The following is a 17614-nucleotide window of genomic DNA, read 5'->3' as shown; positions in this document are numbered from 1 at the left end:
GATGCTGAGAAAGCACTGGTTTGATATACGAGTATCTACGAATTTTAAGCACAATAGACCACTGTAGGTCGCGGTGCAAGGACCGAGAATGCCCACCCCTTATACATTATGAATTTTAATATATATGCAAAAGAAAAATCTCGGTATCTTTAACTCTGAGAGATACAATCTTACCGCTAGACCTCGCAATAGCTCAAGCGGTTAGTCGCTGGCTTCCCATCGCGGCGGCCCGCCTTTGATCCCGGGTCTGGTTAAGTGGCGCTGGGGCGGGTTTTCTCCGAGTACTTCGGTTTCCCCTGCCAATCTTCATTCCACCAAATTCTCCATCATCATAATCACCCGGGGCAGGAACAATAGGCCAATCGGTGGCCGCCGTGCCGAGTGGACCCAGCTGGATTCCACTCTCCACTAAGCGAATACACTCTTGCCGGGAGTAGGGCTGTAATGACATTCAGAACCAGTTTCCTAGCTTCCAGATTACCACCGCAGTGCTAATTTGTGAGTGTGTGTATGTATGCGGGGTTGGGTGTTACGTCTTCTGTCAAATAGGTTTTTTTTTATTGCTAGTGGGATGGGACTAAGTCCCTTGTACTGCGTCCACTTCTGGCCTATTGTACCAAACTCTCTAATAGGTTTGTAATTTTTTAGGAACATTGGTTCGGTTGATTTCTAGACCAGTTCAGGCATCTGCTTTAATTAGTATTACCAGCGGTCCCAGTTCTCCTGACTCTTAAGCATTTTATCTTGGCGACCTTGGTGTTTAGCGGTTGTCGAGGGATTCCGGTAAGTATTTCATAAACGACGAATAGGTGCGTCGAACACAATAACATGAAATCTGATTTTGCTTCGTTTCATAGTAGGAATTTTATAAGTGTAGTTGTCATCGTATAGTAAACCGCCGATTATCCGGGCTGGATGGGAAACTAATTTCTTGTGATAACCGGAAACCACGGACAATAAGTGAAAGGAATATGTAACTACGGAGAAAGCAGTCTTCTGGAATGTGGCGCCGTGTAGATATTATGTTAACCGACATTTCGGAGGAACGTATCGCCTGCATCTTCAGGATAGAAGAAAAAAGAAGAAAATCCGCGAGTGAGGAACCAAAGTAAGCAGGTGCTAGCAGACTAATGTCGAGTTAAGTCAACCCAGCTGTATAAGAGCAGGAAGAGAGGGGAGAGGGGTTGACCGGGTTGACTGAACTCTTGTATCTTAAAAAAAAAAATTCATACGATGTTTATCTTTTGACATTGGATACACCTGTCAGTTTTGGAAACGAAGCCCACGTATATCCTGCCCTCGGTTAATTGAGCGTCTACTGACTGAAGGTTTATCGAAAAATGTTTTACAGTTTATTTCTTCATTATTACAACATGATGCAAAATAAATACACGTATATAAACTCTTAAACTTTATCTGGATTCCGCAAAAGTCCTTTCTTTCACATAAAAGGCATTCTGTTAAAATTCTACGAGATTTTCAGAGAAGTGAATGTCATTTTGTGGCCTTCTCGCGTATGACAACTTGTTCATCGTGTTGTAGTGTGGTAGGTGACAGTCCTGTAACGTGAGGAATACTAATTTACCATTTCATGGACTGTGCTGCCAACGTTTGCGCTATGAGGTTTCCCTGTTGCCTAATAGAAGACTGTTTAACCTAGACTAGAGCATAGATGGCAGGGAAATCGGTAGTGACGGTGTACATTTTCAACTTGTTTTCCATCAATCCATGATTACCCTTATCCCAAATGTCTTGTTTTTGTGCTGGTTGTGGTTCTTTAGTTGAGTAACAACTTCAGTAGACTGTCCAAACAGGGAGGACAAGTTCTTAAAGTGTCCAAAACGAATAATTTTTTTTGGTAATATCTTTAGTCGGTTCTTAGATTATAGTGAGAATTGGCACCATGTTGTCTGGGAGGCGGTTACCGTTGTTATTTGATACTCCGAAGTCGAATTATTTGATAATTTTCATTGGATATAATTCTAAGGTTGAAACTTTAGGGGAGAGGCATGTATTGAGGTGTACCGGGAGTGTGGCCCGGCGTAGTTTGGTGAATAGGGACGATTGTTTTGGAGAAACTAGCTGCCACCATCTCCTATCCTGAGGAAGGATGCAGCAGATACCTGCCAGTCGTTGGAGCCAAAGTAGTTGGCGTCGCATCCAAATATTCACTCATCTCCTACAGTGATCCACTTGAACTAAGCTTCTGCTCTGCAGACTTCTAGGAACCTTGGCTCCCTATATGAGGGATACCCATTGTTCCTTATTATTTGCCATTTGTCTGTATCCACTTTCAGCTCTCATAAACCATTCTCTGCATCTTCCAGCCATAGTCTAGGCCAGTGTTTCCCAACCTTTTTGATGCCGCGGACCCCCTGTACCGAATATTAATTCACCGCGGCCCCCATAAAACCCAAAATGGAAATTTTTAAATTTTACGAGTACATATCATAAAAATGAAGCAGTAACTTAAAATTTTACAACACTAAATGTGTTATTTATGACAATAAAATACTGTTACAAATGGAGATATTCGGAAGATTACGAACATATCAATTAGGCGTAATATTATGAATTTAACACTCACCTAATGTGATGGCTGGTGCTGTTTTTCAGACGTCAACTTTCGAATGTCAGGATCAAAACTGGATAATTTCAGACGTAGATCTGGCTCCACGTTAAGTCTGTTCCTATATCTGTTTTTCATGTGTACAAGATGAGAAAATGTTGTCTCGCACAGATATGTAGTGGGAAATGGCAACAGATGTCTTACAGCCCTTTTGGAAATTTCAGGGTAAACAGACCTAGCTTGGAACCAAAACTCCAGTAACGGTAACGAAGGAAACAGCAATTTGAACGTCGAATCACAGGACAGCTCGATAAGTTGCTCTTCCTCGGCAGAAGGAAGTTCAAATTCAGAGTCTACAAAGGGATTTTTCATCCAGTCGTTATTTTCAAGACCAAACGGAAAATACAGACGTAGTTGAGACGCCAATGACCTCATATGTTCAATCATACTTTCAGCAACATCACTAGAAAGGGGTTGTTCACTGGAATCAATGAAATCACTCAGCATGTGAAAGGAATCGTATTTTCCTTTCTCGATACGGCTGCACCACAAATTTAACTTCTTGATTGTTGCCTCTATCTTGTCTTGCACAGAAAACACGGTGACAGATGTACCTTGAAGGCTCGAGTTAAGAGTATTCAAGATGTTAAAAATGTCCGCCAAGTAAGCAAGAGAGGAGAGCCATGCGAAATCATTTAAATAGTGTGTTAACTGAAATTTAGAGTTTATGAGGAACAACCTTACTTCGTCTCGAAGCTCAAGCAACCGCGTCAAAACCTTACCCCGGGACAGCCATCGGATTTCTGAGTGCAATAATAAGTGTTCGTGATCACTTCCCATTTCATTACAAAGCGCAGAAAATAATCGGCTGTTAAGAGGACGGGCTTTAATAAAATTGACAATTTTTACTGCCTCGTCTAGAACGATTTTCATTTTGGAGGGCATACGGCGTGCAGCTAATACTTCGCGGTGTATGCAACAATGTGTCCATTTAACAAGAGGTGCGACTTTCTGGATACGTGCGACCAAACCATTATGTATTCCCGACATTGCCTGAGCACCATCTGTGCTGATACCTACACATTTTTCCCATTGAAGTGTATTTGTAGTTATGAAGTCATTGACAGCTTTGAAAAGGCTTCAGCAGTTGTATTAAGAGGTAACGATTCACAGAACAAAAAATCTTCACAAACTTTATTTTCGTGTTCATATCGCACCAAAGCTACCAAATTAGCATTATTTGAAATATCGTGGCTTTCATCCAACTGCAACGCAAAATATTCACTATGACGTAACCGTTCTAGCAAAATATCTTTCACATTTTGAGCCATCTCGTCGATTCTTCTTTTCACAGTATTGTCAGATAACGATATTAGAGACACCTCGTTGGCATGTTTTTCACCAAACAAGTTCTTTGTTATCGTTTTTGTAGCAGGCAAAATTAAATCTTCCCCGATTGTATGGCGTTGTCCATTTCTAGCGATCAGAAGGGCGACTTCTTAAGAGGCAAGAACAGCCTTTTCATTTTTCGTTCCACATACAATGTCCTTAACTAAATTCTGTGAACCACAAAGTTGCAGTTTCTTATTTTGAAAATATTCTATTGGCTTATTAACTGATTCGCCATGTTTCGTTTCAAGGTGGCGTCTCAACTTCGACGGCTTCATAGATTCATTCGATAACACTTCGCAACAAAGAACACACTGTGGTCTGTCTTCGCCGTCTTTATTCAGAACGGAAAATCCCATTTGCAAATAAGATGGACAATATTTGCGTGATTTTTTGAGGGAAGGAACTTTATCTGCCCTGGTACTATTTTCGACAACACTAGATCCACTCGGATTATCGTCTGTCTTACGTTTCAATGATCCACACTTTAACCACCGATCCATATCTAAATAAGATCGTGAACAAACTGAAAATCAGAAGTTTCGTTGTGAACTCAATTATTTGAACAAAAGCAGAAAAACTGAATATTACACCGAGAAAAACACACTTGTATAATATTATAAAAATTCACTGCACAAAAACTAAAGAAACACGGGTTGTTCGCTCTGCCACTGAAATGAATAAGAAACGTGGTCAATGGTCCCAGGTTTATTCCCAACCAAAGAGGGATGGATTTGGTGGGGGAGGAGGGGAGAATGGTCGGACAGCAGGTACTAGGACAGCAGTCCACCCTGAAACACGGGTCTGAGATGCAATGGGCCGACCAAAAGAAAATGTCCTTGGAAAAAGCTACACAAGTCGTTGGTTATTCACCTCTGCTTTACAAAGGGAAGAAGTAACGGTACCAACAGTCCCGTTAAATTTTACTTCAACCATGGGCCTCAAGAGCCAGAGATATACATTGCAAATATCACAGGTGTGAGGAACATGATAAGATAAAGTTTAATGAAAATATACTATCCCGCGGACCTCTTTTGAATTACTCGCGGACCCCCAGGGGTCCGCGGACCACAGGTTGGGAAATACTGGTCTAGGCCATTTTACTTTTCTCGTAACTTCTGTTGTTGTTTTTTTTATTCTCTTAGTGGGGGTGGAGTCCTACTGGGTCCACTCGGCCCGGCGGCCACTGATTAGCCTATTGTAGCCTGCCCCGGGTGATTATGATGATGGAGAATTTGGTGGAATGAAGATTGACAGAGGAAACCGAAGTACTCGGAGAAAACCCGTCCCAGCGCCACTTTGTCCACAAATTTCACTTGACCAGACCCGGGATCGAGCCCAGTTCGCCGCGGTGGGAAGCCAGCGACTAACCGCTTGAGCTATGGCGCGGCCTTTACCTTCTGGCGTACTTTAAAAAAAATCCTAGCCACCTGTGTGTGTGGTCCACTCTGACCACATTCCCGAACTACTTCAGTGCCTGAGGAAACTCTTGTACAGAATGCCTGCAGATTCAGGTACCGCCAATTGAGAGCCAAGCTGCATCTTTCCATCTAAAGCTCAGAGACCAAAGGTACATTCCCTGTTCCTTGCAGTTCCAGCATCATATCATTTCTGCCTTGAAGATGGAGGTAGCAGGTCCCTGCAAAATGACGGTACCTGCCTACTCAATTATACATCATTACAGCCCACAACACAGTAACCTAATTACCCACTGCCTTGAGGGCCTTAAATGTCGCATGCTTTTGAGAGGGAGGTCTGATGGGGAATGTACCTGTGTGGAGGTGGGTTAAAATACATCCAGTGTAGCCCTGGTAATCAGAAGGAAACCTCGTGCCTGGGAGTATAACTGGGCCACACTGTCACTGGTGAACATAAATACAGGGACCTAGCCTTCCAGGTTGGGGGATGAACGCAAAGCTGACGACCTTGCTCTGTAAAAAAAATGATTGTCACAAAATCGAAAACATAAAAACCAGAAGCAATCTGGCAGAAAGTTTTAAGGCTGTGGCTCAAAAGAGGCTGTTTTGCCAAAGTCGACTATGGGGGATGTACATCATACATGTACAGCAGAAAAATTGTGCAGAAGTATTGAAATTAGCCGTAAGCATTAAAAGAATTTTTTAAAACTTCCACGTTGTAATTGCTTTGTATCATTTTGCTGTTTATGGCCCTCATGAATTTAAACATGCACTACTGTTCCTATTGAAACTACTGGCATTTAACAGTCCCCTAAACCTTACTACTCATTTCCCACCCTTTCAGTTGCAACTATAGTATACGGTATGAACCTGGCCTAGTAAGGCCGCTGATGCTTTAGCGTACGCACTTGTGTTCTAAAACGAATCCATAGATTCGGTCTGATACTGATCTTGTGTGTTCGACTGTGCATGAGTGTTTTATGCTTCGAAGAATACCTTCTTCTGGGATGAGACATCATGTAGATGATGTGTGAACCGACGTTTCGGAGTGACGTGTCGCCTCCATCTTCATGGTAGAAAAATCTGCGAGCGAAGAACCAGCTTGAGTATATGGCTAGCATACTTCTCGTGAGGAACCAGTGTGAGCAGGTGGCAAGCTGGTTCCTCACTCGTGGATTTTTTGCCCTGAAGATGGAGACAATACGATCCTCCGAAACGTCGGTTCACACAAGATGTACACTGCACCACATCCCACAAGACGGCATTCTTCATAGTCACCACTGTGAAAACCTCAGTCCTACATGTTTTATGCTTCCTAGCTAGTATGAGTGTAAGTCAATAAGTAAGTTACAAATGGATATAGAACTTAAACAAATAAGAGTACTGATTTGAAAAATGCTTTTATTTCTTAACATAATCTCCCTCTACATTGAGGCACTTGTCCCATCGTTTCACAAGCCCCCGAAAACCAACAGCATAAAATTCTTTGGACAATAAAAGCATTTTTCAAATCAGTACTCTTAATTGTTTAAGTTCTATATCCATTTGTAAGTTACTTATTGACTTACCTACGTATTAGTTGGATCTTAAAAAGATATGATTGGTGCTAAATAGGGACCAGCTCCTCTGCATACACTACTGATCATTCAGGTTGCATAACATGTGAGGAATTTCTTGAGTAGCTGAAGCCTTGTTAGATTCCCAAGAAGGACTCTGACATTAAGGAAGAAACATAGACTGAGGATGTTTCAGAACATTGTGTTGAGGAGACTGTTTGGACCAAAGACATAAGAAGTAACAGGAGATTGGAGAAAACTGCATAATGAGAAACTTCTTAACTTGTACCATTTGCCAGATCTTAAATCAATTGAATTGGGTATTATGGACTGGATTGATCTGGCTAAGGATAGGGACAAGTGGACTGTTGTGAACATGGTAATGAACCATCAGGTTCCATAAAATGTTGGGAAGTTCTTGAGTAGCTGCACAACTGGCACCTTTCAAGAATATCTTAACTCTGTGAAGTTAGTTATATGTGAGTCTGAAGCTTGGTTTCTTGCAATAGTGTGACAATACTCATATAGTAAAATAAAAGTACATAGGATAGTGCTTCAGTGTTAGAAATTATGTGATTGCAAAGCAGATATCACTATTTAATAGCAAAACTTTCTGAAACATTGTCTTCACAACTTCCTGTTATTAATGTCATGATGTGAGTGAGTGAAGAAGATAGGCTGGGCATGTCATATGATTTATTATAGTTCTTTCCTTTTACTTTTATATCATCATCGTCGTCGTCATCACCACCACCACCATCATTGAGTTGAGTTGACATGTTGACAAAATTAATAACATTTAGAGTTGTATTTGAGCTCCTTAAAGGTAGGAGGCTCACTGAGGTTGGGGGTCTGGCCTCCCATGCCACAATACACCCTGTAATATCCATTTCCTTGACAAACACTAAAATGATTGGGTGGATGAATCTCATTTGCTGTACGTTTGTGACAAATGCATTTATTTTACATACATGAGATTATGTTGTAATGAAAAAGGATTGGTTTAGAAGGTGGAAAAGAAGAGTAATATTGTTTGAAAATATATTTTAATTCTTAAATAGTAGAGCTGCCACATGTATACAAAATAAAATGTGTATTAACATTGTTTTGCAGTGAATCAATTTTATAGTGTGGAAATAGCTGGAGAAGAAGAAGGTGAGCACATACCATGAGATTCCCATAATTAAACTAAAGACAAAAAAGATAAAAGAAGCATGGTTTAAAATATATTATTTATGAGAGATTTTTGTTGGTGTACATTTTGCTTCTGCTTATCCTTTTGTGTAGTAAAATGTCACCTTCTTCAATACCAAGAACTTCCTTTGAATTATCAACCCTTCTCGGATATTTTTACATTAATATACAATGTTAACATTAAAATAAAAAGAGCAACAAATAAAAAACATGAAAATACTCCATTCTGTAGAAAGTATATTTCAGTGTATAAATAAATTGTTTAAACTATCATGCATGGATAGATGAAGATGCTTTCACTGATCTCATGTTTGTTTAGTTGTGATGACTTAAGTTCTACTGGTAAATCTGCTTCTAACATGTGCGTCTTCCAAGAACATAGATAGTCAGAGTGGTTAAATATTATAACATAAGAAAACAGTCACGAAGTTGACAATAATCAAATCATATGACCAAATTACTTTGTTTAAAATACATTGTACAGTAATTATATTCACACAACCCGTACTTTCTTAGAGACTCATAGAAAGAAATTCAAATAAATTAAACATAATCTATTATATACTGTACATGGAGAAAAAACAAGTAATTAATAACAATATAGAAAATAAGTATAGACAATCATACACACAGTTCAACTAAACCAACAGTTATAATTATTGTCAGGCACAGCATTAGTTAAAATGTAATACAATAGAATGGGAAAGAACTTTATAAAAGAATAAAACTGGGCTGTCTTCCATGTTACTGCACAGTTAACACATCATGTGAAGTTACTGAAGAGTGAATTGTGCAGTTTTTTAATGTATATTGTACAATCACAGAAGGGTTCTATGTCTTCATTCAGGTATTTTAGAATACTGACATTGGAATGATAGCTTGACATTCATATCACCCACTACTGTGCAATCGGAATCCAATTTTTAGGTTTTGTTACTTTATAATTGTAAAGGCAATGTTTAAAGTGTAAATTATATGGAAAAGAATATATATCACGTAAACATACATAATGCTTTTCTTCATTTTATGATAAATTTTAATACACATCATTTCTCCTTCTTGTACAATTATAATGTATATTTGGAAGTAGGACTCCGAAATTAAGGGAATCTAAATTAAAATTAAAAATACTTGCACTGAAGATCTTATCTATAAGTGAAGAAATAATTTAATTATATTTTAAGTTACATGATATTTGTATTTGTATTAAGTCATTTATTTTAAATGCAAAAATGCATACTTGTTCCATGCACACTGATGTCTCATGAAACTAATAAATTAATGCTTTAAATAATAAAAACAAGCACTGTTCATGTTTTGATGAAAATGTTCATGAACCAGATCTCTCAGTATTTTTGTAGCAAAACTCAATTAGATCTAGTGGTAATATCATACATATAGAAATTCTTCTTTGCCTTCTTTTTCTTCTTCTTTCTTCTTCTTCTTCTCCTTCCCCCCCACCCAACTGCAAGACTAGAATAAAATGGTGTAAGTTCCCAGATGCAGGACCTTCTCATTCATTGTCATTTTGTGGTTGATATTCACAACTTTCATAGGCTGGATTTTCTTCTGTCTTACTTCTTTCCAACATACTCAACCATTTGGTTGAATTTTTGTTCTTCCTCTTTTAGGAGTAAGGCCTCAAGACATCCCTTGAAGTAATCACTGCTGAAGCATTTAGATCTGAAATGAATATTATTATGTTAGGTGGTACTGATGAGATATTCTCAAATGACATGAGAAATGTAAAAATTCCATGTGCAGCACTGTAATGGCAATCAAAAATCCTTTCTGCCATGAAAGATTGAAGGGCAGGACTAAAAATCAAAAAATTAGTCTCCCTCCAACAAAAACCAATGTAAGGGAAAATAAAAATAAAAATACACATATAAAAAAGTCTGAGGCAAAAATGTACAAGGAAAAAACATTGACTTATGTTTAATCTTCTATATTTTTAATGTTATTTAAAAAAAAAATATGTTTTAATAATAATGAAAATTTTGTTTACTCTTAAGAGAAAAAATATGCACAAGATGTCAAAAATGTTCGTTTCCTTTGAATATTAAAATCAAATTTTAGTAGTTATATTAGTGACATGAATGCAACAAATTTTTACGAAACAGTTGAGACAACAAGAAAGGAATAAATACAATTGTAATTTAATTAATTAGTTAAATAACTGAAATGTAAATTTCTTTCAGTGTTAATGCTCATTTACTGAGACATAGTTAAAATAATAACTTAAAAGACAAGAAAAATAAATAAATCAGAAGGTAATTCAAAGGAGAATAATAATAGTAAATAATAATAATGACAACTAAAAACCAAACAAAAGTACCTAAACCCCTGGTTCTGCCCCATGTAACTGTTTTATCCACGTCTGATATTTTTCCATTTCATCCTGAAGAAGAAGCACATCCAGGCAGCCTTTGAAGTAATCTGTTGTGAAACAGTTTTTCCTGGAAAGAAGTAAAACAGCTGTGAACATTATGTGACTTACATAATATGACTGGAAAGTTGTCCTCTTGTTTAGAGCCCACAAAACTTCCAGATGACTTCTTTGAAATTTTATATCCCTCACTGTGCATTATTGTAGGTATAAACCTATTGTTGGCAGAGGTAAGCAGTATAATAATACTGCACTGAATAGAGTAAATTCAAATTGTAATTGTATTTTGTTAAATATGCATGACATTGAAAACTGATTTGATTGTGGCTTCCTGTCCGATAAGAATTACAGCAGACAATTACAGACTAAAATAAAATTCACAGACCCCTCTTCATTTACACCTTCCATACCAAATTTCGTTAGAACCCTCTAGATGGTTTGCAAGCTGAAAGGTATGGACTGAGAGACAGTTAAATATATGTGCTTTGTGATTGGTTTATTATGTGCTTGGTGTAGAGAACAATGGTGATGTGTTGATTGTTGTCAGTTGAATAAAACTAGCAGTGCTGATATATATATATCATCACTGCTATAACAATAACAAGCTTAGACTAAGGTAACATATTTATGACAAGAGCCTTATAAAGAACTAATTATCTATGGTTGTTCTCAGACATTGATTTCCCCTGTTGGGTAATGCTGCCTTTGGTGACATTTTATTTTTGGTACAATTTTTTAGGTTTAGTTTAAGGAAAACTTTGCTGAGAAATGGGTAAGGTCAAAGTCCCTTCTATTGCCACAATATGATTCGAAGTCAGTGTAGATCTTTGTGCAAAGATAAAAGGACTTTCAGAGCTCTACTTTCTCTTGATCCACATTATATTCACAGAAGGTCACACATTTCAGTGGGGTGTTCAGTTCACTTTAAAGTGTCCACTGCAGATGAATCCTTCTCTGTATCACTAACACATTTCTACCAGACTAGAGTGAATGTGGCCTTTGATATAAAAGTTTCGAAGGTTTGTTTTAGCGTATGAAATCCATATAGTAATCTTTTTGAGGGATAAATATGATATTATGATATATTTTGTTAATTCAGATGAATTTCGTTTTATAAATCAGCTTGATGTGAGGTGCTCTTTTGCATTAATTTTGGTTGAACTGATACCATCCCATTTTCCCAATGTGCGTAAAATATATTTCAGTTTAACATGAGTGGGCTTAATCGTTAATTTTGGATAAAACGTTCAGCTTCCTCTTTAATCAAAATTCAGACACTGAGTGCATGTATTGTTATTACTTAATTACTGATATATAAGGATGCGTTTCTTATAGTTTGCAAAACCAACATATAACATTTAATTTCTGAATTAGAAGTTTCCACATTGCACTTAAAAATGTCATCAGAAGTGAGTTGAAATTTTACAAGCATATTATAGAGAAAACTCCTATTTGAGGTATGTAAGGTAATCAGTGTGAAGGGTGCTTCCCAGAAATCTTACACTGCTGCAGCCCCCCCCCCAGCTGCATTATCAAATGCACATGCATGTCAGCCTTGTACACCAGTTCGGTTCTTGAGTCATCAAGAAATTTCGTTAATTATTACATGATCGAGTAGGGTATTGCTCTTTTTCGATTTGGGAATGCTCGAAAAATAAATTATTTATTCTGTCACAGGTATGAAGAAGATATTCGTAGATATGGAGCTAAAATTTATATCTTATATAGGTGCTCTCGGGTGTAAAATGAATATAATTTCGTCACTTAATGCGTTCGTAAACGTTTTAGTTCGGGAACAATGCTAATGGTATATGAATTAAATAAATATTTAATGCCTAGCTACTCTGATGTACATCGAAGACATCACATATTAGACACACGCAACCAATTTCGGTTGTTTAATGGCCGTAAAATTTATATCGCAAAATAATTATTTTTTGAGTAACGAATTTATTTCTTATTCAGCTGACTATCATATACTGATACAAGGACCGAGAGCGAAAGTTACCAGTCGAGAGAGTGGTACAAATACACATTCTTCCTTTAAAGGAACTCATATATTTACTTGATTGAAATATAAACAGAAGAGTGGGTCTGTATACCTGCAAAGGGAATGAAGTTGAGGTTCCCGGAAAAGGTTGTAACAGTCTTCACAGATTCGATCCAGCCTTGCGAAGATACTCTTGTCGTAGACACCTTTGCATTGAATTTCGAAGAAGGAGCGTTTATTAAGTGAATGTCCGAGAACCAGCCCCGACGAAGGACCTGTTAATAAACTTGCGATGATCATGCTGACGAACAGAGAGCACGCCAGCATCCGGGTTAATTGTAGTTGTTGCATCTGAAACAGTAAACAGATTATGTCACTTGACTTGCGCTTTCGAAATTCATAATGATAGATGAAGATACTGTATGAGATATTAATGATGCATTTGAATGATGATAGAAGTACTTTCTCACTGGGACACAGCTGTTTTAAGTTGATAATTTGAACAACCCCCTGGCCCGAAAAGTAATACGTACTCGGGAAGCCATTTGGCCAAACATACTAGCCATACATACGATTATTATGGCGCGAAATCTTGCTCCAATTAAGATACAAATGAAGCCGTACCATTTTGTTACCTTACAGCTATTCTTTGACACATTTTTAGCTTAAACTAGAAGTAGATGGTGTCATAGGTACTTGGCATTCCGAAAATTGTTTTGAGATAAAATTATGAGACCTTCAAATACAACAACCGGTATAAAGTTCTGACTTTCACCAACTTAAGGGAATCAACGATATATTACCATTACAGCAAATACTTTTTTCTTTAGTGCTAGTGGAGTGGGACTAAGTCCCTTGTAATGTGGCCACTTCTGGCCTATTGTACCAGCCCCAGATGATAGGTGAGGGTGATTGTGGAGCAATTGGTGGAATGAAGATTGGCAGGGGAAACCGAAGTACTCGGAGTAAACCTGCCCCTAGCGCCACTTTGTCCACCACAAATCCAACTTGACCAGACCCGGGATCGAACCCGGGCCGCCGCGGTGAGAAACCAGCGACTAACCGCTTGAGTTATGGCGCGGCCCATTACAGCAAATAACTACGGACACTGATTCATTTTAATTTAAGTACATAATCACATCCTATATCCGTCAAGATCCATTTTAATATGTACCGGTATTACAGGCTATTCGCATTCGAATCTTAGCCTTAGAAGTTATCTCTTTCCACGTGAGTTTTCCTATTCTTATGTTCTATGCAAAGACCATAGAAATTTCGAGTGATCATCGTCGTCACCATTATGGTTAACCATGGAGGTAGAACGCGAAACTTTACTCTAAAGAAAAATTATGAAAAAGGCAGAGAAGTGGTTGTTTATTGCAAAACATAAGGCACTTCCCTTCCGTTCCCCCATGCCTAAACAACGTTTACTGCCTCAGATTGACGGTCACCAATAAAACAGTGGCCAAAATGACAGCGCGTCGCAATACAACATCTTCACTACGCCAGATCCCGTAAGAAACAACAGCAGTGAGCAAATATTGGTGTATCTATTAAATAACTAACAACCTGTATGACCTGGGCGTCTTGACTTAAGAATATGAAACAACACATGCTGACAGTTCTTTTTAAATTCCAATAATGTGCATACGGAGGCCCCGAGAAGAAGAAGCGAGTGTTCTTCTTCTCACCATTTGTAATCGATTGCAGTATTCGGATGCGAGACATGTTGTGTAGACCAGCAATTTTCATCCTTATGTATCTTGCGGCCCATCGGCCATTTTGTCAAAAACAGGCTTGTAGTCTCACCACAGCAAAACAAAGCCTTCTTCTAATAATATACTTCTACAATTATACACATTTTAGTATTATAGTATATTATTGTATTAATCATTAGTGGACGCTAATAAGAACTTAAGAGATTATAAGAATTTTTTTATACTCGTAATCGGCCTGCAGTTTGTTGCTATGGTTATATAAAAACAATACAGTTCTATTAGCGGTGAGTACCCTGACTTGGTCTTCTTCAAGACAGATTGTGGGAAAGCATTCCCGGAACAGAGGAAGGTTTTTGTTTAATTTAATGTTATGTCACTGAATTGCTTATTAGTTTAGAGACGTCACATCCCATCCAGCCAACCATCAAGTCTCACCAGTTGGACGCGTCCCACCTGTTGCGATACACTGATATAGGCTCTGCATTTTTAAACAGTCCATCTACGTTGGATGTACCTAATTTATATCGCTACACTCGGTCGCAACATAGGCCTATATTCATTCAGTTTAAACAAGGTTAATTACAAGAAACCTGCCCTCTAACCCATAATTGCAAGGTCCCTATTAAGGAGCATGAATGTTGAGAATCAATATACAGGGGGACTTTCGATTGTGTATTCTACCTTGGTTTTGTACATTTCTGTCTAACAGGATTTGATGGTTTCGGCTGCGGGGAGAACTAAAATTTTGGGTACTCAAGAACGCTGGTGGTAGTGAGCATGGAATAACTATATTTTTTTAGAAATTGACATTCAAAGCAGTTACGTTTACCAAAAATTATACATGACTCTGAAAGGAATAAACATGGGCCTGAGGCACGCGGTTCAAATGCTCTGACGAACTGCTGCTGAATGAAATTACACGTGGTTATTGGTAATCGTGTTGCCTTTTAGAGGTACGCTAATATTTGTCTCGACTGAAGTTAGCCACGAAGTACCCCATTCATGTTAACAAACCATTGCACATTTTAAAGAATTATTAAATATTTTTAAACGGATTGTCGATTCTCATTAGAAATATTTTATGATAAATAATAGTGGATACAGAGAAGAGGAAATGTCAGAGATGGGAAAGAGCTGGAGGAAGGTTAAGGCATTGGCAAACCAGAGGAGAAGCTGGAGAATTTTCACAGGAACCCCATGTTCCACTCGAAACTAAAAGAATTAAGTCAAGTCAAATCAATAGTGGGTCCAGAATGATTGATAAAAGCAATGGAAATTCCTAATGATCATTACGAGTAGAACACGAGGCTGGCAGCCTCACCTTGAGATCACTGAGTAACTTACAATATGGCTTATTAAGGGAGTTCCGAGAAACGTATTTTTCTTCAGGTAATTAACATTAGCAGACATTAGTCTTTAGTCAGCATTCCTAAGCGTACACCTGTGGTCTGAATTTTGGACCACACTCAGCGAGCATATCCGGAGACATTTTTGCGGTAACGTTTTTATGGCGCTTGTGAATGAATACTTTGTCGTCCTGCCTATAAAAAAAAAGGACGAATATTGATAGACCTATCTTCTTCTCCAGAACTGTGCTTAAATATTTGAGGCAGTGAACAAAACGGAACACCTTTCGAATAATAATTTCGGTGTGGTGTGCTGATTGTGAAATGTCTCTTTATTCATTATTTCTGATTGGTTCTTAACAATTTTAGCATTACCCAGCAACCAATTTGGAAGAACAGAATTGTTGTTTGCTCCTTGTTATGTTGATGTCGCCGATAGCAACCAGAACCTCCCTGGGGCAAGAGTCCTAATTTCAGTTTGGTTAGTGAGCAGTCGGTATAGCGACTGGCTACGGGCTGGACGGCCGAGGGGTCGGAGTTCGAGTCTCGGCAGGGGCAAGATATTTCTTTTCTCCACGTCATGCAGACCGATTCTGGAACCCATCCAGCCTCTTATCCAATGGGTACCAGTTACATTTTCCCGGGTGGTAAAGCGGCCGTGGCGTAAAGCTGACCACTCACCTTTGACTAGTGCCAACGTCAAGAATGTGTGGATCTATACATCCACTTCCCCATACGTTTTCATGGCGTAGTGCGTAATTACGTAATTAAGTACAGGGGCAGAAGAAGATAATCTTCATAAAATGTGGACATTTTCGTTTCGCGATCAGGTATCTGATCTCTAAAGCAGGCGTCCCAGGCAGACTGATGTAGCAGTGATGCTCGAGACTTGTATCTGATAGGTATGCACTTCGAATCTCGACCAGGTCACGGCTATCCTGACTAAGGTTTTTCTCCCCGTGTCGCTAGATTAGTATCGGAGTGATAGGTCTGTTCTCAAATGGGCCACAACAACCTCCTTCCAAATCCCCATCTATTGGCTCATGATGAATTTCTTATTTATTTAGGCGTATAGTTTATTTAGACGGAGAAGTTCATGGAGATAGGTCTAGCCCACTGGGGCTGTAGTCCCAAGGGGGAAAAAAAGTTTATTTAATGGCGTTCTCATTACCTCAGATTATATAGCGTCGAATGGCAGGATGATTACTGAATAATGAATTGAGAAGAATGTGGAATATGACCTAATTTGAGGTACTGACCGGAATTTGCCTGAAGGGACTGAGGAAAGCAACGAAATACCTCAATCAGGACAGCCGGTATCCCAATCGAGATTTGAACCTGGAATTTCCCGAACGTGAGGCAGGTGTACAATCCATTCGACCGCGACGCTCGATGCCTTCCACTTTTTTTTTTCAGCGCCGTACATTATTGTCTCTACAGGCAAGCAACGTTCGTTAAGTGACCTAAAGAATAATCAGTCATTATGCATTCATGTGAAATGTATGCAGTTTCTACACCTTTTAACCCACGGCCAACATTATAATAAAGTGACTTTCACCAGCTATCAGTGCTATAAGAAATAAATGATCGAATCTCACTAGAATGTCAGAAGGAAAGGTAAGGTTATATACCGTGAACGTGAAGGTCTTTGCAGGTGCTCCGTGGCTATTTGTCGCAGTACATTTATTGTCATTTTGCGCTCTTACTTTCCTTCTCCATATATCTTGTAGAAAACGTTAAACTATACGTAATTTTCCTCCTCGAATAATTTAAATCTAATTGTTAGTCTAAACTAAAAATATAATGAGGAGCCGGGATAACGAAGTCAGTATAGCGACTGGTTACAGGCTGGACGTACCGAGGGGTCGGTGTTCGAGTCCCGGTAGGGTCAAGAATTTTCTCCACAGCGTCCAGACGTGCTTTGGGGCCCACTAAACCTCCTATTCAATGGATGCCGGGGACTCTGTCCCCGGGGATAAAGCGGCAGGGGCGTGAAACTGACCACTTACCACCTACTAGTGCCGAGGTCAAGAAAATATTGATCT

General features: G+C 38.7%; 2 protein-coding genes across 5 annotated transcripts in view; one reads left to right on the top strand and one right to left on the bottom strand.

Annotated features, from left to right (window-relative positions):
* Positions 1-17614, top strand: part of LOC111875441 (peroxisomal leader peptide-processing protease) — a 192904-nt gene that overhangs the window by 1201 nt on the left and 174089 nt on the right. The gene's annotated exons all lie outside the window — the stretch shown is intronic.
* LOC111875442 (ion transport peptide-like) overlaps positions 7962-17614 on the bottom strand; it is a 38437-nt gene continuing 28784 nt past the window's right edge. Inside the window, exons 2-4 of one of the 2 annotated variants that reach the window (XM_023871696.2) lie at positions 12618-12856; positions 10465-10585; positions 9726-9809 (exon numbers count right to left, since the gene is read on the bottom strand). In XM_023871696.2, the coding sequence (XP_023727464.1) occupies positions 10465-10585; positions 12618-12856 (360 nt within the window). In that variant the 3' untranslated portion in view covers positions 9726-9809. Of the gene's footprint in view, positions 9810-10464; positions 10586-12617; positions 12857-17614 lie in introns of both variants that reach the window. The other variant, XM_023871698.2, reaches the window with a different exon arrangement.

Source organism: Cryptotermes secundus, unplaced genomic scaffold (genome assembly GCF_002891405.2).
Source record: "Cryptotermes secundus unplaced genomic scaffold, Csec_1.0 scaffold304, whole genome shotgun sequence".
Classification (NCBI taxonomy): domain Eukaryota; kingdom Metazoa; phylum Arthropoda; class Insecta; order Blattodea; family Kalotermitidae; genus Cryptotermes; species Cryptotermes secundus.
This window is presented reverse-complemented; position numbering and strand designations above follow the sequence as displayed.